This window comes from Poecilia reticulata, linkage group LG17 (genome assembly GCF_000633615.1).
Source record: "Poecilia reticulata strain Guanapo linkage group LG17, Guppy_female_1.0+MT, whole genome shotgun sequence".
NCBI classification, from domain to species: Eukaryota; Metazoa; Chordata; class Actinopteri; order Cyprinodontiformes; family Poeciliidae; genus Poecilia; species Poecilia reticulata.
This window is the reverse complement of record NC_024347.1, coordinates 7,349,737-7,377,710: the sequence shown is the minus strand read 5'-3', so window position 1 is coordinate 7,377,710 and position 27,974 is coordinate 7,349,737. Positions and strand designations below refer to the sequence as shown.

The 27,974-nt window shown below is 41.0% G+C and overlaps 2 protein-coding genes across 3 annotated transcripts; one reads left to right on the top strand and one right to left on the bottom strand.

The window, feature by feature from the left end:
• The first annotated feature begins 155 nt into the window (after window positions 1–155).
• Window positions 156–15,253, top strand: dpp9 (dipeptidyl-peptidase 9). Of its 2 annotated transcripts, none has more exons than XM_017310231.1 (21): window positions 156–317; window positions 1,167–1,249; window positions 1,337–1,575; window positions 1,769–1,881; window positions 3,306–3,479; window positions 6,310–6,478; window positions 6,745–6,855; window positions 6,937–7,065; window positions 7,189–7,250; window positions 7,360–7,460; window positions 8,038–8,215; window positions 8,301–8,460; window positions 8,557–8,636; window positions 9,359–9,511; window positions 9,645–9,780; window positions 10,014–10,159; window positions 10,240–10,386; window positions 10,479–10,631; window positions 11,930–12,072; window positions 12,586–12,697; window positions 14,429–15,253. In XM_017310231.1, the coding sequence occupies exons 3-21, from the start codon at window positions 1,353–1,355 to the stop codon at window positions 14,519–14,521; spliced, it is 2,583 nt and encodes an 860-aa protein (XP_017165720.1). In that variant the 5' UTR covers window positions 156–317; window positions 1,167–1,249; window positions 1,337–1,352; the 3' UTR covers window positions 14,522–15,253. The 2 variants fall into 2 exon arrangements, with proteins under 2 accessions (XP_017165720.1, XP_008431660.1); XM_008433438.2 differs by having other exon boundaries at window positions 6,307–6,478.
• A 2,299-nt stretch (window positions 15,254–17,552) lies between these two features.
• On the bottom strand, window positions 17,553–23,750 carry angptl4 (angiopoietin-like 4). Its single transcript, XM_008433437.2, has 7 exons — window positions 23,162–23,750; window positions 22,676–22,786; window positions 22,489–22,585; window positions 19,474–19,587; window positions 19,286–19,381; window positions 18,821–19,105; window positions 17,553–18,746 (listed from the first exon to the last, which is right to left on the bottom strand). Exons 1-7 carry the CDS (start codon window positions 23,663–23,665, stop codon window positions 18,565–18,567), a joined length of 1,389 nt encoding a protein of 462 aa, XP_008431659.1. The 5' UTR covers window positions 23,666–23,750; the 3' UTR covers window positions 17,553–18,564.
• Window positions 23,751–27,974: the final 4,224 nt, after the last annotated feature.

Here is a 27,974-nt window from a genome sequence, read left to right as displayed (position 1 = left end):
TAATCTCTGTATAAAACGGGGTTGATGAAGATTTACGATGAAATTTATTTCGGGTGTGACCATTCCTCAGATTAGAATGTTAAAAAGAGTTTTATCTAACTGAACATTCATAACTGGCTTCAACTTGAGCGGTGCGCCTGGGAAAAAGTACCGATGTGTACTCTACCGGGAGGAACGTTCCTCCTTCCCGATCTGTGAGCCAGCTGCATCTTGTGTGGCTGTTTCGGCCATGGATTCAACCTTTAGCAGTCGCGAAACCTTTTTGACACTGAGCTAATAGTGTGTAATAACCGCTTTAAGGAGGTGTAGCCAAGCTGGTAAGTGCTGGGGGTAAATCAGAGTCTGTACCCAAATGAAGCTGGACTGGAATGGGTTTTCTTCGAAAGCGCTGCCGCTACTTAGCGGCTACCAGCTCCGGTAGCTAGCTAGTTAGCTTCAGAACGAAAGTGACAGAGGAGGAGAGTCCTGTCAAAACGGAGCGAAGGAGGAAAACTGATTAATTCCTGTTTCCCACAACTGGCTGTCAGCGGTTACTGTGAAATGTAATATCAGTTCTGTTAAAAAAAAAAAAACCCGAACGTGTTGTCGGTGTTATTCAAGATTTGCAATCTGAGAACAAAGCTCCATTGTAGGCTAGCTAACCAACAGACCCCGGTGTGATTCTGTTCCAGCCGGGGTTTGTTGTACATTGAACCCAGATATAACACGGAACATATAAGACGGAACTAAGTGATCTTTGTTATGTACAAATGTTAAGGTTTAAAAATGCATTTTTTTAAAATTATTTTTTGAAAAGTCAACGTTAGAGACGCACTGCCTCCCATAAGGCTACATAATTAAAAGTTCTTAAAAACTAACACATTTATGTTCTTTCTGTCAAATCTGGAATTAAATGTTTGAAGCGGTTACATCGGTGCAGATTGTCTCCACTATAAATCAGTGTTTTGAGGAAGGGAACACTTCATAGCAGTCAGTCAACTGTATTACCAACATCAAGGTAAAACAGGAGCATTAGTGGGTCGGAGCTTCAGTTTTTCCCCACAGTTTGTGCGTCATGCTGGTCTGACTCACATCTGAGTGAACTAGCTGATTTCAGCTTACAAACGCAGTACTTTATGTCCGTGCAACAGCTGGATTTGTCATGCATTACAATGTTCTGTTAACAGGTTACATATTTGGGATCTGAACGGTGAATGAATTGAAGAAAGAAGGTGAAGCGTTGTGAAAAGAAAGAGGACATCAGGAAAAGGTAGAATATTTCCGAATCTCCTCAGGATTCAGTGAGCATTGAGTTTGTTTACCCAATGCTCACTGGTTCCTGGTATTGTTGCTGCAGTTGTTGGACTGTGAGCATGATGGCTGTTGATGGCCTGTGGGACAGCACAGAGGTGGTGGAGATGGGCGACGTGCCGTCTCAGTTCTTTGTGGAAAAACACTCTTGGGAGGGCCTGCGTGACATCATCCACTGTAGCAGGAAATACTCGGGAATGATCGCCAACAAGGCCCCCCATGACTTCCAGTTTGTGCAGAAGACTGATGAGAACGGGCCCCACTCCCACCGGTTGTACTACCTTGGTAAGTCTAAAAACCTGTGATCTGCTTTGAGTTTGTGTTTCTTAACATTTCTGTGTCTTTGTTTTTTCTCTTTATTGAATATTTTTGTTTTTCTGGTCGCAATGTAATGTGGAAAAACAGTCACTGTGTTGTGTTTCATATTTTGAATTCAGCAGAGGCATTGCATTGAGACTTTTCTTCTACTTGTTTCCAGGAATGCCTTACGGAAGCAGAGAGAACTCCTTACTCTACTCAGAAATCCCCAAGAAGGTCCGGAAGGAGGCGCTCTTAGTGTTGTCATGGAAACAGATGCTCGATCACTTCCAGGTGACTTTTCCATAAGGCTGAACAGTCTGCTCATAAAGTCTTAATTTTGCATTATATTTGATTTTCAGAGGAACTGTGCTAATACCATCAATAGAACAATTACAGTAAGAATACATGTGCATTACTACCTACATATTCATGTTATCAACCTTGCAACCTCCAAAATCATGTAATAAAAGCTCTATATTAAAATATAAATGATTTATAAATCAAAATGCAGTAAAATGCCCAGGTAGCCTGGGCCCATGTTGTCATACAGGATGACATGTAAGAAAATACATATACCAAAGAGCAGCTTTTACAGGAATATAAGGCCTTATTAAATTGAAACATTGAAGGTTATTTATTTTTTATTCCTTGTAAATGTTGTTTATATGATTTTCAAATTTTAGATATGGGTGTAAAAACAGGAAAGATCTCGTGTAGCGTCTGTATTACAGTGAATTTGAAGAATTCTCTGACTGAAGACTCTGTTTTTATAAGAAGAAAGGAAGAGGATGGTTCAGGATTATCGATAATTTTCTTAATTTTATGAAGAATCTTTCTTTGCATCATCATCACCAGAGGTTCCACAGTCGTCGCCAGAACAGAACCAGCCTTCTTTATCAGCTTGTTGTGCTTTTTTAGGTCCCTGGTTCTGATGCTGCTGCCCCAACAGATGGAGTAATTTCCCTTACATATTCATACATATACCGTGCACATATTCCTGAATTGAATGAAATAAATGTCAGCACATGTTATAGTTTTTATGGTTTCTTTCATTAAATTTTTAAATGGAAAACAAAATGATGACGGTAGAGTTTGTCTGAGTCGGCGTCCTTGGAGATCACACCTCAGTGAAAACCGGAAATGTTAGAATAAACCAGTAAAAACCTGATCTGCTCCTCTACTCATGAGAAAGAAACTAAAACTGACAAGCTTCCTAAAGAGAGAAAAGTTACAATCAAGTAAGTTATCAACTAAGAATATATTCCAAAATGTGCTGCTACTCCTAAGCTGAATATTATGGGGTGTGATGCTGCAGGTGTCAGCTGTTTGCTGATCTACATAAAGCTTCTTGGTAAGAAGCAGCTAGCAGCATGACAGAAGGATGATTTTGTTTCTGTTTCTCCTAATTATTGAAGGTGACTGTTGGAGGGGAGCTGTGTGGTGTCTTTTTGATTATGACTCAGTGGTTGTGTGTGTAAATGTCAGCGACTGCGTAATCTGCCTGCTGTGTGCTTTAGGGCTCAGATGATAACAGTTGTTTCTGTCTGCCTCATCTTCATCACCTCATCTGGTGAGACGATAGTCACACCAGACAGAAGTGTTAGCTGTAAAATAATCGGCTGGTTATATTTTACGTATGAAGCAAACTTTAAAAGAAACAATTCAGTAGCAAATTGAAAAGGAGCTTACTTTTAGTTTCCTCCTGCATCTCCTAGGCGACTCCGCACCAGGGGGCTTACTCTCGAGAGGAGGAGCTGCTGAGAGAGCGGAAGCGTTTGGGAGCGTTTGGGATCACGTCGTACGACTACCATTATAAAATGGGCCTGTTCCTGTTCCAGGCCAGCAACAGTCTCTTCTGCTGTCAAGATGGAGGCAACAACAGCTTCATCGTGAGTACATCGCTTCCATTCAACTTAAAGAACAATTATTACATCTGCATCATGCAACAACAAACTTTCTTTTTTTTTTTTTAAGTTTTAAGCGATGGACCAACACAAAACAGCACACAACTCAGGGAAATGATACATGGTTTTCAAAATCCAATAGAAATGAAAATCCAAAAACCTCCTAAATAAAATGCAGATTACCTTCAAGACTTAACAACAAACATAAATAACAAGAGAAAATAAAGAATGTAGTTGTCAAATGATGACTTAATTTATTAAAAAGCAATCTAGACCAGCCTGCACATGTGTAATGAAGATATTTCCCCCTGAGCCCAACAACTGGTTGTTCCACTCTGTGCAGTGACAACTGCCAGAAAAGGGTTTCCAACAGCTGTCTATTAAATCAGTGTTTTTCAAGGTGGAAACCACCAGAGGGCGATATGGGGGCTCAGAAAGTTGGAGGGAAGATGAGGGGAAAAAAATGGAATCCAATTCATCTGGCAGATGCGCTGCCAGGAATCTTGGGCACCCTGACAAAAAATTTAATTGGGCCTCCCCTCATTCAGCTGCTGTTACAATTTCTTGAGTCTATCTGACCCATCAAAGGCATCACAATTTCAAAGGCTTGCGACTGCCTTTCTTTCTTTGGTCCAGTACTGATAACTAGTACAATATTTACTGCTCATGAATTTTACATGCAAGAGTAAAATTCAGTATGCATATAGTCTGCATACAGTATGCAAGTAGGTTGCTTAATTTTTTTTCTATTACTTTTAGATTACTGAAATGTCTCTCCCCATGAGCAACAGTCATAGGCAACATGCAAAATATACATGAAGCAATCTAGACTTCTCAAAAAATGCTATGTAGGTGCATTTTATTCAAACTACAGTACATAAGTGTAATAAAAAATATGTTTTCTCCATATTTGTTAAAGCTGTCATCATGTCGTGACAGTTTGTTATGAGACGGATGATCTGTGAAAACAATCAATCTCCTCCACCTCCTTCCTGAACTACTATTACTGGCTAAAGTAATGCACCGTTCTGGCCAAAACAACCAATCAGAACTAGTAGGACGCTCTTAGCACTGTCAATCAACTTCATTCACTCACTGCTAAATGTGCTAATGGAGGAGAAACAACTTATTGTTGCAGGAAAATCGTTTATCTGCTATCACTGCTATGCTTACTAGACTAAGCATTTACAACAGGCTATGCTAGCTGCTGAATAGCACAGAGCAAGGGGGAGGAAGGATGAGCCACATGAGATTGATATTGACAGTACTAAACCTCTCCTGCCACTGACTGGTTGTTTTTAGAGAGCAATGGGAGAAAGCAGAGGAAATAGATTTTTTTACAGATTAGCTCTCTTACCATAATGTCACAACATAATGACAGTTTTAACAAATATGTGGAAAAAAATATATTTATATAAAAGTTACATACTGCAGCTTTAATTTCACTTAGGAGAGGGCAGGTCAGGAGGGCTGTGGGTTAGAGCTGCTGCTGACTTGACTCATCTGTTGATAAGTGGTAAAAGGTACAGGGAACAAGTTAAATATATGAATATGTTGGTAATTTAATTCCTTAATTCATTAAATGCTAGTGAAATGAAGGTAATCAGTAGTCTGTAGCTAAGCTAACTATGCTGAATGGTTGATGATCTCATACAGTCTACCCACCTCTCGGAGAAAAACTGAGCTATAAATTGACACTCTTGCCTTTTTCTCTCTCCCCCTCTATTTTTTATTTTTATTTTTTTTGAAAACTTGATTTTATAACTTTTCTTAGCAGTAGCTGATACAATCATTTGTGTCTTCCACTGACTGTTGCTAACAGCGTCACGTTGAAGCGCTCCAAGAAGGAATTTCATTTCATGCCGGGGGCGGGGGGTACAGGGCAAATATGGATGTGTGTTTTTTGGTCTGGGAGTGGGAACATTAAATTTTTACTGCTAAAAACAATCTTCAAAAATACAATATGATTAATTTTGTAATTGACAGGGCCCCAATTTTTTTTATTTCTATGAACAATAAATAAATAAATTGTGGAGGGCCGCCTGTTGGTCAGGGTCCTTAGAATTGTCATCACTTTTCCCCCCTATACCGGGCCCCTGACATCTGGTAATATGTTGTGACATCAACATCAGATTAATAAAGTTATAACATATTACCTGATAAAAAATTTTCCACCACAGAAAACCCCAGCATCATCAATGTAATGATGACTTTCTGAAGACGGAGTTTCAGAAAGATAAGGCGTTGTTAAAGAGACAGAGACCCAATTTCAAGGTGTAAAATTACGAAGTCATTTCTCTTCAGTCATGTTTGACATATGTAGTATTTTTATAACAACTGAAGTTAACATAATTACTAGCTTGTGCTATAACATGGCATTATGTGTATACTTAATACTTAAAGGGACAGTATTATGTATTTACAATGCATAATACTGTCCCTTTAGGGCCCATCCTTAAAGGGACGGCATCCATTATTACTTTTCCAGCGTCCCTCTGTGTGACACATGCGTTCTTCTGCAGGTCACTTTGGATTGGGTTTTGACATCATTCAGTAGTTTGAATGACCTTGAAAAAAAAAAAAAAAAAAAAAAAAAATCAGTAAAACCTTGGACATGAGCAGCAGGACCTGCTGTTCACCTGCTGTGTGAACGCATTCTAGGTTCTCTGTGTCTGCAGAGTGGCTCTGACCAGTGAGTCATCAGTACTACAGAAGGAATTACCAACAGTTTGTAAATACTAATAAATAAGCAGTCTTGCTAAGTCATTCACTGTGAACAGGCATTTTGGCTCAGACTGTTTATCTGTTTCAGCAGTCTGCCCCAGTAAAACCAGTGGAGATAAAAAGCCAGTGCTCAGGTACCCGCATGGACCCCAAGATCTGCCCTGGACACCCGGATTTTATAGCCTTTATTAACAACAACGACCTGTGGATAGCCAATGTCAAGACGGGAGAGGAGCGAAGACTGACATACTGCCACAAAGGTTTGGGACTTTTCTGTCTGATCATTGGCTCAAGTTACAATCACAAAGACGACAGACACAATATGCACCTGCTCTTCTCTCTGTTTATTTGTAAGGAAGAAAGATGGAAAGTTTTTAGCTCAGATTGTGCCAAAGAAAGGAACAATAGCATGATGAAATAGTTTATCTTAGATTTATTAACCTTAGAATTAAAAGTTACTTTTCAACAGAAAAGTTTCTACTGAACTGGATACTCTCCCGTTTGTAATTCCTGCGTCGTCTCCCAGGTTTGGACAATGTAAAAGAGGATCCTAGGTCTGCAGGTGTAGCAACGTTCGTCATCCAGGAGGAGTTTGACCGTTTCACTGGTTACTGGTGGAGTCCGTCTGCAGCAGCAGGTCAGCGCTGAACCCTCAGCCAGTCTGCAAAGCTGGGTCAGGTTCTCTTCACAATGGCTTCTGCTTTGTTTGTTCCTATAGATCCTGATGGAGGGAAAACGTTGCACCTTCTGTATGAGGAGGTGGATGAGACCGAAGTAGAAATTATTCACGTTCCGTCTCCGGCTCTGGAGGAGAGGAAAGCAGATGCATACCGATATCCTCGCACAGGTCAATCCTGGCCTTTGTGTGTGTGTGTGTGTGTGTGTGTGTGTGTGTGTGTTTTTACTTTTATTTTTTATTTGAAGTCATTTAATGTTCAAATATTAAATGTGTGTCTATCCATCTTCATAGGTAGTAAAAATCCCCAGGCTACTCTTAAACTGGCAGAGATCAGGACGGACCATCAAGGAAAAGTGGGTCACTTTTCATCTGTTCATGTTGGAATTCATCTGATTGAATATTTAATTTTACAAACATGTGTATGTGTCTGTGTGTGTGTGTGGGTGGATGGGTGTGCTTCAGATCATTAACACACAGGATAAAGAGCTGGTCGTCCCATTTAGCACCTTGTTTCCTAGAACAGAATACATGGCCAGAGCAGGATGGACGATAGACGGAAAATAGTAAGTGGAATTGAAGAGGTTTTGGTGTATTGATCTCTATATGATTCCAAGAAAGGAAGTAAAGTGTTTGTGTATGATGAGTACTATTCCAATATACTGTGCTTTGCAAAACCATGTACAGTTAGCGCTCTCTACAGCTAACAGAAACTGGCTGATTTTCAGATCTTTGTGTGGGTAGTTCAGATTGGTGGGTAATATCAGTTTCACATGTATCGATCGATCACCAATAATCCCAAATTAAGGAAATTAGGGCCGATTTATTGGTGCACCCCTAATGAGGAATTTACTTTGTATTGACGTTAGCTGTGTTTTAAGATGTTTTCTTTATAGCTGTAAAATGTAACTTTTCTTCTTTTTTTACCCATCCGTCCATCCACACCCTTATCCCATTGGGGGTGCTGGTGCCTATGTCCAGCTGCCAACTGTCACTGATTATACAGATTATTTACAATTTTGTATTATACCGTAACACCATAGTGACAGTTTCAACAAATATATATCAAAAAAATGTCTAAAAGTGACATCTTGCAGCCTTAAGAGTTTCTCCCAGCATAAAAACTGCTGTGTTTGGTGCCAGCGGTTGGGCAGTGCTGCTGGACCGCAGCCAGAGGAAGCTGCAGCTTGTTCTGCTGCCTCCAGCGCTCTTCATCCCCATCACAGAAGACTCCACCCTGAGGCAGGACAGTCTGGAGGCTGTGCCCAGCTGCACTCAGCCATACATCATCTATGAGGAGACCACTGACGTCTGGATAAATGTGAAAAAAATGTTCTACTCTGCTCGATTGACATATGATTGGAATCATTTCATAGTTTTACACAGTTTTATCTTTATTTTGGCAGGTTCATGATATATTCTATCCTTTTATTCAAACAACAGAAGATGAGTTTACTTTCATCTGGGTAAATGAGTCTAAAACAGGCTTCAGCCACCTCTATAAAATCACCTCACTGTTACAGCCAGGCTACCACCACTGGACAGAGGAATACCATCATGTGGAGGGTGAGAGAAAATGTTTCTGAATTACTCAAAAATAGATCATCAAAAAAAATCAGTGTTTGCTCTTCAGTTATGTCAACAGATGTTTTTATTTTTCAGGAAATTTTAAATGTGTAATCAAGGAGGAGGTTACATTGACCAGCGGAGAATGGGAAGTTCTGTCCAGACATGGTTCAAAGGTAAACACTTCAGGGAAGCTGTGTGGAGTTCCCAACCGGGTGCTATGCTTCTGGGAGTCTGACTTCCTGATTTTAACATATAATAAAAACGTTAACACTTTATTTGAAGGGGTGTGCATAAGACTGACATGACACTGTCATAAACATGACATAACACCTGTCATGAACATGAAAGAGTCTTTATGAATGTTTACAACAGTTGTCATAAAGTGTCATTCAGTAAATAATGACACTTTTAATGCAAAGTTGCTCTAAAAGTTGCATTGAAAGTTCATAAAAAATGCCAACTTTGCATTAAATTCTCATTATTTACAGAATCATGCTAAGTTTTCATTTTTAATGGACTTTTAATGCAACTTTTAGAGCAACGTTGCATTAAAAGTCTCATTATGTACCGAATGATACTTCATGACAACTGTCATAAACATTCCTAAAGACTTCTTTATGTTCATGACAGATGTTACGTCATGTTTCTGATGGTGTTATATCAGTCTTATGCACACCCCTTCAAATAAAGTGTTACTGTGTTTAATTTATTATGGTACAAAAGCAACTCTAAACATGTGAGTTTAGAGATGAGAACCTAATATTTGTGGGGTTCTTCTAGATGATTATATGTTTTATGAGTGCCTCCCATTGGCTGTCTCATCTTTCCCTTTACTCTTTCTAACTTGCTGCTTTTTTCTGCTGCTGTAAGCTTTCTCTCCCTGTTCTCTTATTAGATCTGGGTGAATGAAGGAACCAAGCTGGTATATTTCCAGGGCACCAGGGACACGCCGTTGGAGCACCACCTGTATGTAGTCAGCTATGAGTCTCCAGGCGAAGTGGTCAGACTAACCAAGCCTGGATTCTCTCACTGCTGCTCTGTTAGTCAGGTACTCTTTCACTTCTGCCTTTACTTGCACTCTGAGATTTTTGCTCATGCCACTGCTCTGGCTTCCACTCCATACCATCCAGCCTTCTCATTACTAATGTCACTGCCCTTCTGATGTTTCTCTCCCCTGTCAGAACTTTGACTTTTTCGTGAGCCACTACAGTAACGTGAGCACGCCTCCATGTGTTCACTTGTACAAGCTGACCAGCTTAGAAGATGACCCTCTGCGAGTGGTTCCAGAGTTCTGGGCCAGCTTGATGGAGCCACCAGGTACAGAACTGCAGCATAGCAAAAGCAAACCAGATCTATTCACCAGCTTCCAAGCATTGATTGTTGCAGAAGAAATGAGCCAACGACCAAAGAATGTATAACCTTCAGAATTATGTCACTAGGTTAGATTTTGATATCAGCATGGGTTATCCAAAGAGTGAGATTTTCATGTTAAAAGAAATGCCACTGTTATTAGGAATGTCCTAATTGGGATGCTCCGTCCCTGCTTCCAGGTTGCCCTGGAGATTACAACCCACCAGAGATTTTTGACTTTCCGGGGAAGTCAGGCTTCCAGCTTTATGGGATGGTGTACAAACCTCACAACCTGCAGCCCGGCAGAAAACACCCAACTGTTCTGTTCGTGTATGGTGGCCCTCAGGTTTGTAGGCGCGATCATGTTAAGACGACTAAGAAAATGGGGAATTAATTTCCAGAATGTCTGTGATTGGGTGTGTTCAGGTGCAGCTGGTTAACAACTCTTTCAAGGGGATGAAGTACCTCCGTCTCAACACGCTGGCTTCTCTTGGCTATGCTGTGGTCGTTATTGATGGGAGGGGTTCCTGTCAGAGGGGCCTGGAATTTGAGGGAGCTCTGAAAAACAAAATGGTAGAGTTAGATACCGACACCAAACTTGAATATAAATGCAACTGTTTGAACTGAAAACAGCTGCAATAAACCACTCAACTTGAACTGTCCAGGGTCAGGTGGAGATAGAGGACCAGGTGGAGGGTCTGCAGTACGTGGCTGAGAAGTTTAACTTTGTAGACCTGAGTCGTGTTGCCATTCATGGTTGGTCGTATGGCGGCTTCCTCTCTCTGATGGGCCTCATCCAGCGACCCAACATCTTCAAGGTTAGCAGGTCTTGTTCCTGAAAGAGTTTCTGATTTGATGTTAGCACTGTTACTTCTGTCTCTTAGTGCTAATTGTTGAAACCACATTTTAGTTTTTATACCCACTGCAATTTTTAGCATTTTGTCATGTTACAACCACAAACTTCAATGTATTTATTGGGAATTTATATTATGTTCTATATACTCTACGGTTGCAACAAATAATTATTTTAGTAATCAAGTATTCTATCAATTATTCTGACAGATAAAATCTTGTCTCATTCTGCTGATTTTTAAAATCTTTTTTAATTTAACCATTTAAACCTATTTCATACAATATTAGAAATGGACAGATAATTTAATTCCTTTTCTTAAAGGGACAGTATTATGTGTTTTCCATCTGTATAGTATATTTTTTTAGCACAATCAAGTAATTATGTCATATCAAGCATGACTTAAAAGAAATTAGACTTTGTACTTGGGGCGCTGCAGGGGCGCTCAACCCATACACGGAGGTCTCAGTCCCTGACGCAGGTTCGAGTCCCAGCCCCAGATCCATGACCTTTGCTGCATGTCTTCCCCCTTTCTATCAACCCGGTTCCTGTCTGACCACTATCAAATAAAAAATACAGGCAATTTCAACCGATAAAATCTTAAAAAAATTATAATCAGACTTCTCAATTTAATGCCTTGAATTGGGCCTCTATCTCTTTAAGAAGCTCCTGCTCTGTCCAATACATGCCTTTAGGAAATCAACACTTCAACATTCCTCTATTAAGTGTTTTCGAATGTTCATTGGAGCACTAGACTGAGAAATAATACATATAATAAACTCAGAAGATGCACAGTTCCACCTGGTGTTTGCTAATTGTTGATTCAAAGAAGAAAAACTAATTTTTTTAAAATGTAAAATGTAAATGTTTTTTTTTTCTTTTTTACATTTTTGACTTTCAGTTCTGAGTGTGTTCTTTCAGCAAATGGCCTTTTTTGAGTCGGTATACTCCAGGTAACGATGACTTGGTTACTAAATTAGCTGATGATTAGCTCCCATTGTGTGTATTGAAGCTGCTCTCTCCTGCCACATGGTGTCAGTGTTGAGCAGTAAATAATCATCAGCTTGAATTAGAGAATTGCCAATAGTTATTTTCTAAGCTTCTTATTTTCAGATCTGTAAGTTGAGTTTGTAAATGTAGATTTAAAGTGATGAACCTAGTTTCTCTTCCTACAGATGTTGCTCTGTTAACACACACAGCTGATTTCAAGATGTTTTCCTAACTAAACAGGCGTTTGATGCTAGATTCCTTTTCGTTTTGCTGCAGTTGGCTATCGCTGGCGCCCCGGTGACCGTGTGGATGGCCTACGACACGGGCTACACGGAGCGCTACATGGATGTGCCTGAGAACAACCAGCAGGGCTATGAGGAGGGCTCAGTGGCTCTGCATGTGGACAAGCTGCCTAGCGAGTTAGTACACAGCACACACCGTCTGCCTGCCCCGACTTAACACAGAGATGTTCTACATGATAGTTCTTGACTGCAGGATGCTTGTTTTGAAATGTGATTTATGCTTTTAAAATACATTTTAAAATGCATGCAGAAAAGACAGTTGGAACATTTACCTTCTCCTAGATCTCTATGTGCACTCCAGATTATTTTAGAGTTAAAAGAGCTGAAAATATCAAACAAAACTATTAGCAGCTTGAAGTGCAGGATTTTGAAATTATTTTTGTTTAATAATTTCACCAGTTAACTACATTAAAAATATGTAATATTAGAGACAAACCAGGCTAGAACAGGATTTTTTTACTTGGAGCTTAAAGGAGTGTGATCTGACAGACATGTCGGAGCACTGCTCTCTAATATTAAAGTCAGAATGAAGTATTTGAACTATTCTGAGACGTCTCTGTGAGTCTCTTAGGACCCAACATCCAGCACACCCTGTGGAACCTGCTCATCTTAACCTGCTCTTCCTCACAGGCCGAACCGTTTGCTGATCCTCCACGGCTTTTTAGATGAGAATGTGCACTTTTTCCACACCAACTTCCTGGTGTCCCAGATAATCCGAGCTGGGAAGCCCTACCAGCTCCAGGTTGGTGTCATGTGTTCATTTAGATCTCTGTGGCTTACAGCAAATGAAAATCCACAATATTGTTTGTATAGCACATTTACAACATCCTCAGCTGACCAAATTCTTCACGACATCACACGTGGATAAATGATAAAGCAAAAAATAAAATTAAGTTTGGTAAAAATAATTAAAAAAATATTAAATTGGCAGAAAATCCCAAAAACCAATAATATGAACAAAAACCAAGTTGTTTTGTTGCAATACAAAAAGAGATTTTTGTTATTTGAAACAACTTTAGATCACGTCTCATTGGCTGATTTCTCAACCCGTCCTGCTTTTCCACATGTTTGGTGTTAGAGGTCAGAGTTTATCTCTCTGCATTGTTTTGCCTTGTTTTCATTCCTTAACAAAATGAACACTGCATGAGACTGATGCGAGAGGATTTCAAAGTCCATTATTATTCTTCCTTAAACAAGTGAGGATGCGTCTGTGGCCTATACAAAACATGTTCATTACATTTGATACATAAAATCATTGTCAGATATTGAGATTTGACCCAATCAGTTCTGCCTCTGTCGAACCCAGTAAGGAATGCTATGTCTTAGTGCTACATCATCGTTATGCAAATGAGCTGCAGCTGGCCACGCCCTAATAACTGCAGGCCACCGAACTGCAATGTTTGTGGGTCAGAAATCCTTTATCTGTTTATGTCAAACTTAGGGCTGTAAATGCAAACACAAGTGATATATCTGAATATTTTAACATTAATATTACATAACAAACTACCTGTTATGACCTAAAAACCCGTCTCCCACTGAGGGTTACTTCGTTCACAGCAATGGATTATTGGACAAGATGCACTGTGAGCGACAAACAGCAACGTTTTCTGTGACAGCTGTCAACAACAAAAGTTGAAAATTTTTCAACTTTCTTGTGTTGCGTCACCAGCCTGCATGTTCACATCTACATGTAGTAGCTCTACATTTCTCATGCACCAGTTATGGTGGTCACTGAGTGACCACCATGACCACCAGTGATGACCAGAGACTGTCGCCTCGTCACACAAGTTCCATAGAGAGTGATGAGAGGAACTTTTCTACATAAACATTTAAAACAACATGATTTCCTCTAAACATTTATGAATATAAAAACCTAGAAAACTGAGAATCTTCAGACATGTTTTGGTTTGAGATGATAAAACATTTTTTGAAAACGTGCATAAAGCAGCAGTTTGATGTGGGCTATATGGACAGTTGCCCAGGGTGCCAATCAGGAAGGGGTGGAGCACCCAGGAACTAGAGATAAAATATATCTTATCTGTCAGTCTGAATATGTTTTCTACTGCTTGTATCCATGTGTGGTGAAGTAAGTTTCCATTCCACTTTTGAATACTGACAGACCACATTATCTGCTTTCTGCTACAAGAAAAGAAATCAAATAATTTCTTGCATTTTAATTGGTTGGAGAGCGGCAGGAGGAGGGGCTTACCCAGAGCACCATTCCTGCAAGAGGCACAACTGTTTGCATATTTATATTTCAAGCTTATAAAGTTAAATATTGTGATTAATCTCAGTGCCAGAGGTGATTACATTTTTAAAATACTAGTAATATTCAAACTTTTTGATCAACTAAACTTGGGCTTCAATGTATTTATTGCTTGTATTTGTTTAACAAATGCAGCTCTGCTTTGCTGTGTCTGTGTTGCTGAGGTGAAATTCTCAGTGTTCTCGTCACTTTGCTTTATTATTGCAGGTGTACCCCAACGAGCGGCACAGCATTCGCTGCCCTGAGTCTGGGGAGCACTACGAGATCATGCTGCTGCACTTTCTACAACAATACCTCTAAAGCCAGACTGGGGGCCTCCAGATCACCCCGTCTTTATTTTCTGTCCTCCTTTTGCAAGTTTGTCACACAGCAGCAGCAGCCATGTTTCTCATGTTGTTTCACTCTGCAACTCTACTGTTTTTCTCCCCCGTCCTCCTGTGCCAGTAGGACTGAGCGTCTAGTCCAACCTTGAAGCAGAACAATCAGCAGTTTGGGTCACACTAAGTCACGTTTCCCAGCCCAAGTTGGTTTTTTCCCCCCCTCCCCCGCTCAGCAGTAGGAAGTATTTACTGGCATGAACCCTCACACTGCACATACACACATCCCACTTCCTTTTCCACATACACACACTCATTTTGACTAAGGAACATGCAGTCTCAATAACACCAGAGAAAGTAAGAAGATTGATGCTCTTCCTGTGTCCACCTGTTTTAACTATTTGTTATTTAGAATAAAATATTTTTATGAATTTTTATTCTTTTTTTTTCTAATTGCCAACTGATGGAAGCTACTCGTCGATACCTTTGTCCCCTCTCACATTATGTTGCTAAAGATGTCTGCTTGCCTTCTCTATATATAATTTATATTTGCCAAAAGTACCTCTTGACTCTTGATCATGCTGGTATTTCTTTTCTTTTTTTCTTTTTTTTACTGCAATAAAGACAACAGGAGGGAGGGCAGCAACGTCTTACAGCAGCTTTGTACCACCTGAAATCCAGTTTGTACATGATGAATAAATGAATGAATGGGTCACATGTTCTCTGGTTGTGTGCTCTAGTTCAGGCTGGTTCAGACGGCGGCTGGGCAGGAAGTGACCTGCAAGTTCTTTGGAAACCAGTTACTGGGTTTTACCGTGTGTATTAGCAGATAGAAAAAAAATCATCTACCACAGTTAATTAAAATCTAATGGTGAGATTGCACAGCGTTATGATTTAGTATAGATTAAAAGAAACGGGACAAATACCTCCACCCATGCTTTAGTGGTTTTTAGAACAACCTTTAGGAGTGTTTAGAGCTAAACTTGTCTCTAAGATTGATTGGGATCATTGTACTGCAGAGGATGGCAATTAACAAATGTTATTGAAAAGACAATTTATTTCAGAAACTTTCACTAAGTCAAATACATTATATAAATTACACAGATGGTAATTGAAAAGTTTTAAAATGTTTTCATTTTTATTCAACTTTGTATAAAATTTTGTATAAACATATTTTCAATACATATCTTTACTGTTACAATTTTACAACAAATCATACAATTTCTGTACAAAGTACATACAAAAAATTACCACCCTTATTAAATTGTCAATTCCCAACATTGAACCAAATATTTGAAATGAATGAACTTTCCCAATCTGCTCTGAGGAATTATTACTGCCAGACCAACAAATCCAGGGAGAGTCATGCTAGTTAGCTTAGCATGGATTCATAACGGAACTGAAGCATCTATCCTAAGATCATGACACCGAGATCTCCATAGAGTTCTGCTAACTACCATTGTAGGTAGCAGAACAGAAGCTGCTATAAATGGATTTTGAAGTGATCCGCTGGACCCTCTAACTTTAAGATGGAGACCTGATCCGTCTCGATCTTAAGGTTGGATGAGCGGTGACACAGGTTGATCCTGTGACCTGGAGGATCACAGCGGATAAAGCAAATGAACTAAGCCGGGCAAAGAAGTGCAAAGTGTAGCGCTGAAAATTAAAGCTGACACCTTAAAGCTTCAGTTTGCTTCCAGGTAAAATGACATGATCCTAAACATGCAAGACACCTGCCAGGTGAGGCCGAGTGACATGCAAGCATATGTTGAAGAAAAAAAACAAACCAAAACGAGAATGAAACAGCCAGTCATTCATATTTGTGGTCTTTCTAGTATAAACTATTGAGTGTAGAATAAATCAGTTGGCTGTTCAATGCCTCTGGCTATTTAATGTATTGATGTTACATGAATTGATAAGGACAAATTTAGCTGAACCACAGGTACAGAGTCAGGCACATGGAAGTGTTTGTTTCCTTTATGTCTGGTCTTTCAGTGGTTAGCAGGACTGTGGTCATTTTTTCCCCAGGGTGTGTGTATATGTATATATGGGTGGATGTGTGTGTGTGTGTAACATATATTTGATACAGTGTAAGGCCCATGTTAGGATCCATCCATCCATCCATCCATCCATCCATCCATCCATCCATCCATCCATCCATCCATCCATCCATCCATCATCCATCCATCCATCCATCCATCCATCCATCCATCCATCCATCCATCCATCCATCACCGTCGCTTATCCGGGGTCGGGTCGCGGGGGCAGCAGCTTCAGAAGGGAGGCCCAGACTTCCCTCTCCCCAGCCACTTCTTCCAGCTCCTCCGGGGGAACCCCAAGGCGTTCCCAGGCCAGCCGAGAGACATAGTCCCTCCGGCGTGTCCTGGGTCTTCCCATGTGAGGGCCCCATAAGAAGTGGTGCTGTTTTGGGGTTGGCGGTTTAGGACTGAGGTGTGAATTGAGTTCAGGTTTGGTTTAAGGTAAGTGTCAGAGTTAGGCTGTAGAAATGAATGAGAAATGAATAGAAGTCAATGGAACATTCCTGTGAAGATAGACAAACCTACTGTGTGAATGTGTATGCAGGTGTATATATGTATGTGTGTGTATGTGTATGTTGTACTTCACATAGTGAAGTACAACATAAATTAATTTTGTTAATTCAAATTTTGTTAATTTTGAATTAACAAAATTAATTCAAATCGTGGCCCTGGATGATTTCCCCAGTTAGGTCTTTCTAAAATCTGGCCCAACAGTTAAATAAAATTCACAAGTCTGGAGATTTGTTTAACTTGAACTTTTAAACATTGACTTTTGCTAAACTTTATGTGGCTCCCAAGGATTTTCAACACTGGGTTGAAAATCCCAGTGTTTTTTTTTTGTGAGACGCATTGTGAGCATCTCACAATGCGTCTATCATGCATTGTGAGATGCTGGAACACCCCTATGACTGGGCATCGTGAATATCATTATGATGTTGACAGAGATGAATATTGAATAAATACCCAAAACAAATATTTATTTAAATCAGTTTTATTGGCTCAATGTGGCCAAAATGGACATTTTTCTTCTATGCCCTCCCCACATCCCCCCCAAAAATACCTCAATGTAAATTACAGACAGACAGAAAGCAGCACATAATTGATACATGGTTTTTAAATAAGAAAAATATACTTAAAACATCAAACTTTGAAGTCAACTGGCCAAGATAAGAAACAGATACCTTACTAAAAAACTGACCTTTTTCCAAATATGTACAAAACAATGCCATTTATTGAAGAACTAGTCAATATGACTAAATATCAAACCCTCCAGAGAAAAAAAATATCAGTGAAGAAAACTTTCAGTCGATTCTGACTATAGAACATTTAGTATGTGGTAAGAAAGGCAGGAAAGTTGAGTAATATTGATGCTAAGGTAGCGTAAAGCTAGATGACAACAGTTCACCCTGTTACCAAACTCCAGCCTCATCATACTGAAATCTGCTGTTTATGTTTTAGATGGTTATTTGGTCCACAGCATGTGGTTTTAAGAGTTTGTTGACTCAGCATGTCACTAGTGTAAATGCCCTGCACAAAAACAACAGATCTGCAGCTGATGTGATGCCAACAGTCACGTTTGCTAATTGCCAAACCTCAGCACGAAGCCACATAATCCCCAGTGAGGCGTCAGAGCTTGTTGGAAAATGCGTGATGACTCCCAGCCCAGTCCACAGGCCGAGACTTGCTCGCGTCTACAGGATGAAACCTCATCGGGAAAACATATTACAGAAATTTTCCACTGCACATTTGGCTTTAGACTCAGTTACTGGCTGTGGCTTCACATAGCAATAAAGAATCTGTCTTTTCACACAACAGACCAAGAAAACTCTTTTCATCTGACTTTGCCCTTCTGCTTTCAGGACTGTGGCTCTGGTGTCAGGTTTCCCCCTCACAAAGAACAAACATGTCTACCACAAAAACCAGCAAAGAATAAAGAACGGACAGTTAAGACTCTGCTTCTTTCTCCCTCTTTGCCTCTTTTAGCTCTTTAAGACTTGTTGATGGTGGCGGGAGCAATCATCATTATGCTTGACTTCAGGGGATAGTAGCGTCCCCTCCAGGTTTTCCAGAAAATGCCTTGCTTCCTTTGGTGTCTCTGTTTGGGAGGAGGGCTCTGGAAATATCTCCCATTTAGGTTGGAGCGGCCGCAGTTGCTGAACCACCAACCACCTTCAAAAACAGAATCAGCTTGATTAGCATGCTTCAGTCTTGTCGGTGTGACAGGACAGTGTGCCAGTACTTACCAGAGAGGTGTTTGGCACAGTTAATGTCACCTTTACGGTCATTGTCTTGGTCCCGGGTTGAGAACGGCAGAGCGAGAGCTGAGTCAGTGGTCAGGGAACTCTCCAGCATATCGGTGGTACCAGGTTCCTGAATTAGGAGTGAGTAGTTGGTTTCTTTTCCACCAAGTTCAAACGGGAAGCTGACAGATGCCGAGTCATCCCCCCAGTCTGAGAATTTAATGTTGAGGGTATAGCTGCCATCTTTGGCGATGGCATGGATGTTTTCTAAGCCTAACCAGAACTCTCCTGAACAGGAACAGAGAACAAAACTTAGTCCAAAACAACCCAAAGCTCATGATCCTGACATGTGTTGTCTTAACTTCCCACATCTTTCTTACAGAGGAACTGAAAGGCAACCATCCTGACCCCTCACTGACCAGCTAACACGGGATAGTGAAAGTGTATAAAACCCCAAAGAGTATTTACCAGTCAGGCTGCCAAAGCCTTTTTCGTAAGCCTGCCACAGCTGGTCAAAGTCCACGGAGCCATCTTGGCGTCTTTGGATGACTGTCCATCCACCATCTGGGCAGAGAAACATAGAGAAATTGATCAAACAAATATTACATCAGCCAGGAGACAGACTTAGCACTCAGAGGAAGTTCTGCTGCGCTCACCAGTTGTCATCTCACAGAAGACATCAAAGGGCTCAGAGTCAGTTGGCTGGATGGGGTAGACCCCGCTGGTGGTCAGTCCTCTCAGGAACAGTTCATGACAGTCAGTGGCCATTTCTGGAACAGCACAGAGGGAGAAATCCAACATTGAGCATGCTTATACGGGGAGGGATGTTGGTGAAACCTATCTTGTTATTGCCTGGGCTGCCTGGTATGCCATTAGATTTTTCTCTGGTTACGTGAAAGATTCCAACAAAATGCAAAACTGAACTGTTTGACAGGTTCAATATTGCCTTGTTGTTTAGTCTTAGGCTTCTTCCAGGTTATCACCTCAGAGGGTGACCTGTGCAGGATGTCTTGACCTAACACAGGATCTTGCTGTTACAGTTTCTCCAGGAATGCTGACAATGCTCAACACATTTAGCTGTTGCAGGCTCTACTCCCCCTGACAAACCACAGAAAATAGGCTTAAACTGAAAGTTTTTTAAGTCATCTGGTTTCCAGAACTTGAACAAGTCACAAAATTAGCCTTACTCCCTGTTAGAATGAATTTGATTAGGTTCCTCTGCCGAGCTTTTAGAAATAGGTCAGACTGTTTTAAAGAAACCCTCAGCTGGAGAGCAGAGTGTTTGCAAATAAAACTAATCGTTCCAAGTGAGCAAAGCACAGCTTATCGCACCGAGTCTGGAGATACAAACTTACACCTGATAAAGCCATTAAAAACAAGAGTGTGTGTCTGTCGTAAACATGACCTTTCTCCCAGTTCCCAAGCAAAATTCCCCTCTTTTACAGCTGCCTGGCCTTGCAGGCTATAGCGTTACACACCATTCATCCTTTACATTCCTCATCCTCTCCCTTCCCCATGTCTGCGACCTGTCACACCTCCGTCACGTGCACAGCAGCTAGTTGGTGACGTAGATGTGCATGGCTGCTGCATGCATGGGGAGTGATCAGATGGTAGGGATTGGGGGGGATGAGGATGTTTCCTTAAGGGAGAAAGGCATTTAGAAACGGGGGTGGGAGAGAGTCTGGAGCTGCAAGCTGTCATTTGTCTAAGGAGGCAACATCTCGCCATTACTCAAGTGGCATCAGGTAGGAAAATGGAGTATATATTAATAAATTCTAATAAAGGTGAAAAATCATGCATGTGATTGGCGGAATGTTGCCTAGCCGATCATAGACCTCTGACCTCTACTCTAAAGGAACAAACTCTGGGGGCTGCTGCCTGACTGTGGGTCAGGGGGATCTCCTGAACTTTGGCACACTTCCAAAGGAAGAGACAGTTTTCTTTCTGTTCAGGGTGTGGGGCATGTAAGGGGTGAGGGAGTGTGAATGCAGGGGAAAGGTTGCTCAGTCATGAAGAACGTCAAAAAATTTGTTTTTGAGCCTGATGCCATAAAAAGTGGGAGCAGTCAAGTGTCTTCCAAACAATGTGGAAGGTATCTATGCAAGGTTCACAGATAAATTTAGACAGCCTTTCCCCTTTCTCCTCCTCCTTCCTTGGCTCAGAGGGAAATGTTATCATTGAAAACAGAGTGTTTGAGATGGAGGCAGCCTCCCATGCTCTGAGTAATCCACTAAAGCTGCTTGACCCTGACAGGATACTCTCTGAGACGCTGAACTTTCTCCCAGCTGGAACTCTGCCAGGAAAACTTGTCAATTTTTTCCCTCATTCACAAAGCACTGCTGATGTCAGAGTGTTGTGGTATTCCTGGGATCTGTGGTGGACCTCAGATCACCTTTCACCTAGTTCACATCTAGAAGAAGTTAGGAGTTCAGTTTGACTTTCAGTCAAGTTTTATAGCTCTCTAATAGCTTTAAATTGACTTTTTTCTTATATGTCTCTGAAGACTAAGGTGAGCGTCTGTTTTGGGTCCTAAGTAAGTCATTTTTTTCATCATGTGTCTAAATCAGAGAGTTGAAAACATGCAGAGGCCTACAGTTTTGAACAGATTAAAAATTTTCTATTAAAAAAGATTTACCTTCTTAGCAATAAATTAAACATGTAAATGTTAATGAAATGAAGTTGAATAGAACAAATTACAAGATATAACTGTTCCATTGACAAGCTCATCCTACAAACAAAAAATTAAAAAAAGAATGTATTCATTCAGATCTGTTTGCTTGAGAGAGGAATGTGTCATTGTTCACACCCTGCCCACCACCATCCCCCACCATTACATGATCTATTTTAAGCAATTATATATTTTACACATAACCTAACCCTTATCATGGATGGCAATCTCAGCTTCAATCTCAGCCTTGTGGATATTTAGAAACCAGCTTGGCCATTTCCAGCAGCCCAGTAGAGTCTGGATGAAGGCAGATATTCTCACAGACTGCAGGGTTAAATGAGCTCCTCTGATTAAACTCAATATCATTCTTTCTAAACTCATTCTTTCTAGAAACTGGTTTTCACATCTGCTCAAGTTGTCTATAAAAAAAGTTAACCTGTATAAAGTTCTGTTGGAGGTTTCTTCGTGTTGAAAGGAAGTGTTATTCTCCCCTGTCACCACATGCTTGATCCAAATGGCTGAGCTTTTAAAGATAGCTAACTTTCTACCAAATGATTTAGATCTATATCAGACTGGAGTTTGAAGCTGCCTGAATAAATCGTACAGATTTGATAATAAATTTCTCTTACATGACCGTGAGGTGAAATGTCGTGAGATAACTAATCAGAACAGAAAGAAAAAATCGGAATTGCCAAAATATTTTTAAAAAGTCAGATGATTTGTGTGACATTACAGAATAATTCAAGATCAAAAGGTTCTGTTCAGACCGGTGTATAACGTTAAAGGAAACCAACCCCCAGTGTTGAGTTGATTGTGAGTCAGAAAGTCCACCTGTTGCCATTTCCGGGCTCGCGATTAGATTGACTTTAATTGTTAGTGATTTAAGCTTCTTTCTGTCCTCACCCAGCAGATGGTTTGCCACGTTTTGGCACCAGATTTTCTTCAGCCCACTTAAATCTGTGTGAAGGGAGGGGGATTTGTGGCGCTGCGGGGTTTTACTTACCGAGCGGCGAGTCGCGCTGCTCCTCTATGTCGCTGTGCGCGGGGCGCTCGGTACTGCCGCTGCCCCGGGGTGAGGGCCTCAGGCCAGGCTGCTGGATCTGAACACAATAGGAAGCCCCCAGAAAACATGAACGAATTGTACTCAGCTTTCAGAGAATGAAACCGACCAGGCTGTAAACGCGGCTCACCTGGCTCTGCAGCATCCTGATGCGAACGTTCTGCTTGTCCAGTTTCTCCTGCTGGAGCCTGATGCGCTCCACCAGATCATCAATGCGTCTGTTCTGAGAGTCCAGCATGAGCTGAGGAAAGAAGCAGCATTAAGACCCAGGAGGACGGTTCTGGTTTCACATGGAGCCCTGGTTATGCAACTGCCTTTTGCAGCCAGCTGGTTCTGGGTCAGCCCGTTTCCCCGCCAGGCTCTCCAGGGTCCCAGCAGCCAGCAGCCCCTCACTCTACCATCTGATGCTTCAGGTCTCTTTGTCTAGCAGCCCTGAAGTCTCTCTGCACATGCTGCACGCAGCTCCCCACCCACTGCTCCCTCTGGGTTTGTTCATTCCAGAAGTGCACACTTTAATGCACATTTGAGTCTACAAGCAGGAATCATTGAACACTAAGGAAGCCTCATGTGTCCACCCTCCCATGACCCTTTCTCACCAGACGGCCTGCAGTCTCACCTGGATGCTGCGTGCATCGCTGCTGTTCCTGCTGCCGGGTCCCTGCAGCATGCCGTCCACCCTCTCCTCCAGCCGACTTATCCTCTCGCTCATGGTCCTCCTCTCCTGCTGCATCTCCTCCACCTTCTCCCTCAGCTCGGCCGTGACGTTGAGGAGCTGGCCCTCTCTGTCCTCCAGGTCCCGAGCTCGGGCTCTCAGGCTCTCCCCCTCCACCTGCTGCCTCTGGCTCTCTTTGCCCAGCTCAGCAGTGGTGCGGTTGAAGGCTTTCAGCTTGGTGAAGACGTCCCTCATGTGGCCTTTGGTTTTGTCTACGTGCTCCTTCAGGTTCTGGCCCAGCTGCAGCAGGCCGTGGGCAAGAATGTTAACGTCGTCCCGGGCTGCGTACTGCACACGTTTCTCCTTGGCAGCAGCAGCGCTTGGCGAGACCCCCTTCCTCTCAAAGGGAAAAGCGGAGGCCATGAGCACCACCAGGCAAAGTGTCAGGGCTGCAAGCATTGTCTTCATCGCTGCTGGAGCTTCCACCCCTCAAACCGAGTCCTGCCAAGACTTGTGGAGTTGAACTGGAGAGCTGAGGCTCCTGGATGAACAGACACAGCTCTGCTGTTTTATACTTTCCCAGCCCTGCGGTGTAAGCCGTGCTGCTGCCTGCCATTGGCCAGCTGGGCAGAGGGAGGGGTGCAGCTGCTCTCAGGTTTCTGTTCCTCCTCCATCTCCATATTAACCATTGATGTCAGAGGCTGCATGGGGAGGGAGATGATATAACAAAAGATCACTTTTATCAGCTGATGTCAGACCGTTGTCCTTCCTCCTGCGAGAAGAGTTGCCTCACCATAGCTGGGTTTGAAATCTGTGACATTTCTGATCCCTTCATCAGAGCAGGGAGACTGTGAAACGAGGTGTTAGCCATATCAGGAGCCAGACACAGAGCCGTCCAGATCAAATCCTGCTGGAGTAGATGTTGGCGTAGTTCACCAAAAGCTTTACAAATGTGGGAACAAAGAGCAGATGAGCCAGAGGAGAAACGCACATCACAACTGAAACTGGTCAGGAACATTCCTGAGGAAGATTTAAGACTCAAAGTGGGAACTGTGGTCTGTTAAACACAAACATTTAGAATAACTAATCTAAGCGTTTTCTGCCATCTTATCTTTATTTCAAATAACACCAGCATGCTGGCAGCAGGATGAAGTTAGTGTGAAACAGTGAAGGATCAGAAACCTCCAGGGGACAGAAGCATAACTTCAGCATATTTCTACTCGGGTACAAGTAAAAAGAAGCCATGCAAGGAATTACTCTAATATTTCCAGTAGGTAATGTACGCATATCTAAACATTAGAAGAACTTCCGATGACAATTTCTAGTATTTACTGGTCTTCACCACCTCCAAATGTCAAGACGGAAAACAACATGAGAACAACAAAACTTTAACAGGACAGCTTCTGTCTGTTTCTGCTGCATTTCTGGTTAAAACCTGTTGATTCTTGATTCAGTGAAGTTACTTGCAGTGGGGAGAGTATCCGGAAATTTCACTTGAGAGCAGCAACGTGTTTGAAAATGAAACACTCTTTGAATCAGTTCCTTTCTGACTAAATAACACAGAGACAGTAAGCTTTTCATCATATGAGGAGAAAACAGCTGCTAATGTCCAATAGGTGATACTCTTCGTTGCGGATGCTGAGAGAGGAAGATTCAATTTAAAGTACTTTTTAAGTAGTAATTCACTATTAATAAAGGAAGAAAATAAGCTATTTTAAAGAAAACAAGACTGTCAGGAGATAATAGGAACGGGGAATGTATTTTAGCAAAGCTGTTCTGCTTTATTCTTTTGAGAAAAGATGGCAGCATTTAGGAAGACTTGAATGAGAATCTCAAATCTTTTTTTACTGCTAATAAAAGATGCTGCAGTCAGTTTAAACTAAACTGTTTAATAGTTTTCTTTTCCTAATACACGGTCATTTTCAGAAACAAAAACTGTTTGATGAGGCTCATTTGTCAGATTAAAAGAACTTTTTGAAACTGGACAACCAGCCATTAAGTAATCAGATATTAAACATACATTTCATTGAGGATACATGTATGTATTGAAAATCTTTTTTTATTGGTCTGACGTAATATTCAAATTTTAAATGTTATCATAACTGTACTTGGAAAATCATCATAGATAAAGGCTTTCAAACACCAATCTTTTTGTATTTAAATCACATGATGTGTTTCACTTTGTGATGAAGTTCCTGAAATAAACAAGACTTTTCAGTTCCACATTGGGTTTTAACAACAAGGCTAGAGAAAGGATTTTCTGTGCTGTTCTTCTATATCAACTGAAATCTGTATTTCAGGTCAAAGCTTTACAAAAAACCTCCCCCTAAAAATCTTAAAAATCTGAAATAAGCCACAAAATTCTGATCGAAAATTCAGCTTTTTTCCAGCTGGAACCAGTAAACGATGGAAAGTCTGACTGATTTTGAGCTGGAAATACTCAAACAATATTACAGTCCTCTGTATTCATACCACCCGGCGTTAATGTGAGGGTTTCCTTATCATCCCCCTCTGATGACGTGAGGCGGGAATATGGAGGGGGGTGCAGGGTGCCTACCTTCAAGCAGACTGTGAGAATTAGGGGAAAGTTCACAGCAGACAGAGCGGCCAGGCGGTGTCTGGCAGTCTCTGCCTGGCAGCCAGCGTTCAGTCTGTGTGATCAGACCACAAAGAGAGCTGTTAACCCTCTGCTGCCTGCAGCCCAGACTAAGTGGGTGAAAGGTGAGCGCTGTGGTCTGGGCTTCTACTCCAGCTGCTCCCAGACGAAGGACTTCCTTTAATTCCAAACATGCTTCTGCATTTTAATTTTAGTCAGTTTACAAGAAATATTTCAAGCAAAAGAAAATGATTTTATCCAAGAGCTTTACCTGTTAAGACAAGAGGAGAAAAAAAACATCTGCTCCTCTCCAGGTTTGAAAAATGGTAAATTATAATGTGTAAAATGTTGCAGCGTGATTTATAGAAAAACTGAACCAAAAAGCCAAACAGTGCACAGAAAATAAAGGTGTGCAATTCTTGGAACTATGTATCGATCCGATTCAGAGTAAATACGGGATTGGGATTGGTATGAGTGGTACCAATACTTTTTAAAAACATGTTTTTATCATGAAATAATTTGGTGACTTCAGTTAGTTGATTATTATTATAAACCACAGGACAGATTATTTTGGCAAATACAAGTGTTTTCTATTATCAATAGCCTGTCTTTATTACCTTCTAATAACTGTAACTGTAATCTCCACATAAATTAAAAATAAAAACACTATTTTTCTTCAATGCATGTATATTCATGAATGCGTATTCACATATAAATATGCATGAATATTTTCAGGTATATGTTTACATAAGCGTGTAGTTTGGAGATGAATAGATAATAACACTTTTGGAGGAATTAACCAGATTGTATTTGAAAGAAAGCAGACACTGAGTGCAAACATTACAAAGGTTTGAACTTCTGCTCTCACATTAAAAATAGAAGCTCTTCATATTTGGCATTTTAATTCTAACATATGAACTGGCATGAACTCTGTGAGGAAGCTAAGGAACGTGCTCGACATATAGAAGAGAAACTGTCAACAGTGTATTGATCTCATCCAGGGGCGGATCTACTGGGGTGGCATGGGGTGGCAGTTGCCACCCCAAACGAGAGCCTTGCCACCCCTGTTGCCACCCCAGCTAGCGACAATGAATTCAATAAATAGTTATGGCAAATCGGACATTAATCGCATAAAACTCTTTTTTCCGACAACATTTAATGCAGCACAATGTAACCTTACACCCACTGCTAAGTAGTGGGAAGTGCGAGAGAAGGACAGAACGCCTGCAGCATTGATGGATATGGATGATTTTTCAATTTGTTATATTTTACTGGACATATAACTGGACATTACGTGATTTATCGTAAGTCACACATGCGCCATTGCTGTCCATTGAGTCAGGAATATCGGTGGTCAGGAAACTACTACAATCACGCAAAGAATCAGAACAACGGATGCAATGTTTAGCAGTTAATTCAACCGTAGATAATGGTAATAAGGGCTTCAGATTTCACAGGTGAGGAAAATGTTTTCATTTAAAGAAAAGTTTGAACAAGTGAACAGTGGGTCAGTTATTCTAGCCTAACTATTGCTGGACACACCAAACTAAACAGTTCACAAACACCCGCTTCAGATGTTATCATCCCATAGAATGACATTATTAGTGGTCATCAGCTCCATTGAATGGCTTCAGGCGGTCCCTAATGTGCCTCCTACTAGGCTCAGTAGGTTGTTATCTACAGTTCGTATCGCTGATCACAGCAGCTTGTCGCTGATAGGACTTTTTTTTAAAGGTTTTTTAAAAAACCTTTTTAATTTACGTACTAGTTTGAGTGGAATATCAAGAATTTACTACAAATAAATGCCAGATGTATCAATCATAAGACGTTAATTCAGTATCTAAAAATAACTCAGTAAAGTGTTAAACTGGAGGGTTTTCATTGATTTAAAAACTTATTTGTAATTAACCTATGATTTTTGAGTATATCAGTAATTTACTTCAAATAACTTTAAGAAGAATGAGGATGGATTTTCTTTTGTGATTGCATGCAAATCGGTTCTGAAAACTTTTCAATATTTTTGATTAAAAATAATAAAAATAAGGACGGATACCACAAAATCCAAGAAGAAGAAGAAGAAGCTGATATCATCGCATGCGACACTTGCACCTCGGTGAGTACAAACCTGAATCTCCATCCATCCATCCATCCATCCATCCATCCATCCATCCATCCATCCAT

Excerpts from the sequence above, each read along its gene's own strand:
- dpp9 (XM_008433438.2), top strand. The coding sequence starts at position 1,353 with ATGATGGCTGTTGATGGCCTGTGGGACAGCACAGAGGTGGTGGAGATG. Across the intron at positions 6,479-6,744 it reads ACTGACATACTGCCACAAAG|GTTTGGACAATGTAAAAGAG; the intron begins GTTTGGGACTTT and ends GTCGTCTCCCAG. Across the intron at positions 7,251-7,359 it reads GGACGGACCATCAAGGAAAA|ATCATTAACACACAGGATAA; the intron begins GTGGGTCACTTT and ends GGTGTGCTTCAG.
- angptl4 (XM_008433437.2), bottom strand. The coding sequence starts at position 23,665 with ATGAAGACAATGCTTGCAGCCCTGACACTTTGCCTGGTGGTGCTCATG. Across the intron at positions 22,586-22,675 it reads TCAGGATGCTGCAGAGCCAG|ATCCAGCAGCCTGGCCTGAG; the intron begins GTGAGCCGCGTT and ends TATTGTGTTCAG. Across the intron at positions 19,588-22,488 it reads GCAGCGCGACTCGCCGCTCG|AAATGGCCACTGACTGTCAT; the intron begins GTAAGTAAAACC and ends GTGCTGTTCCAG.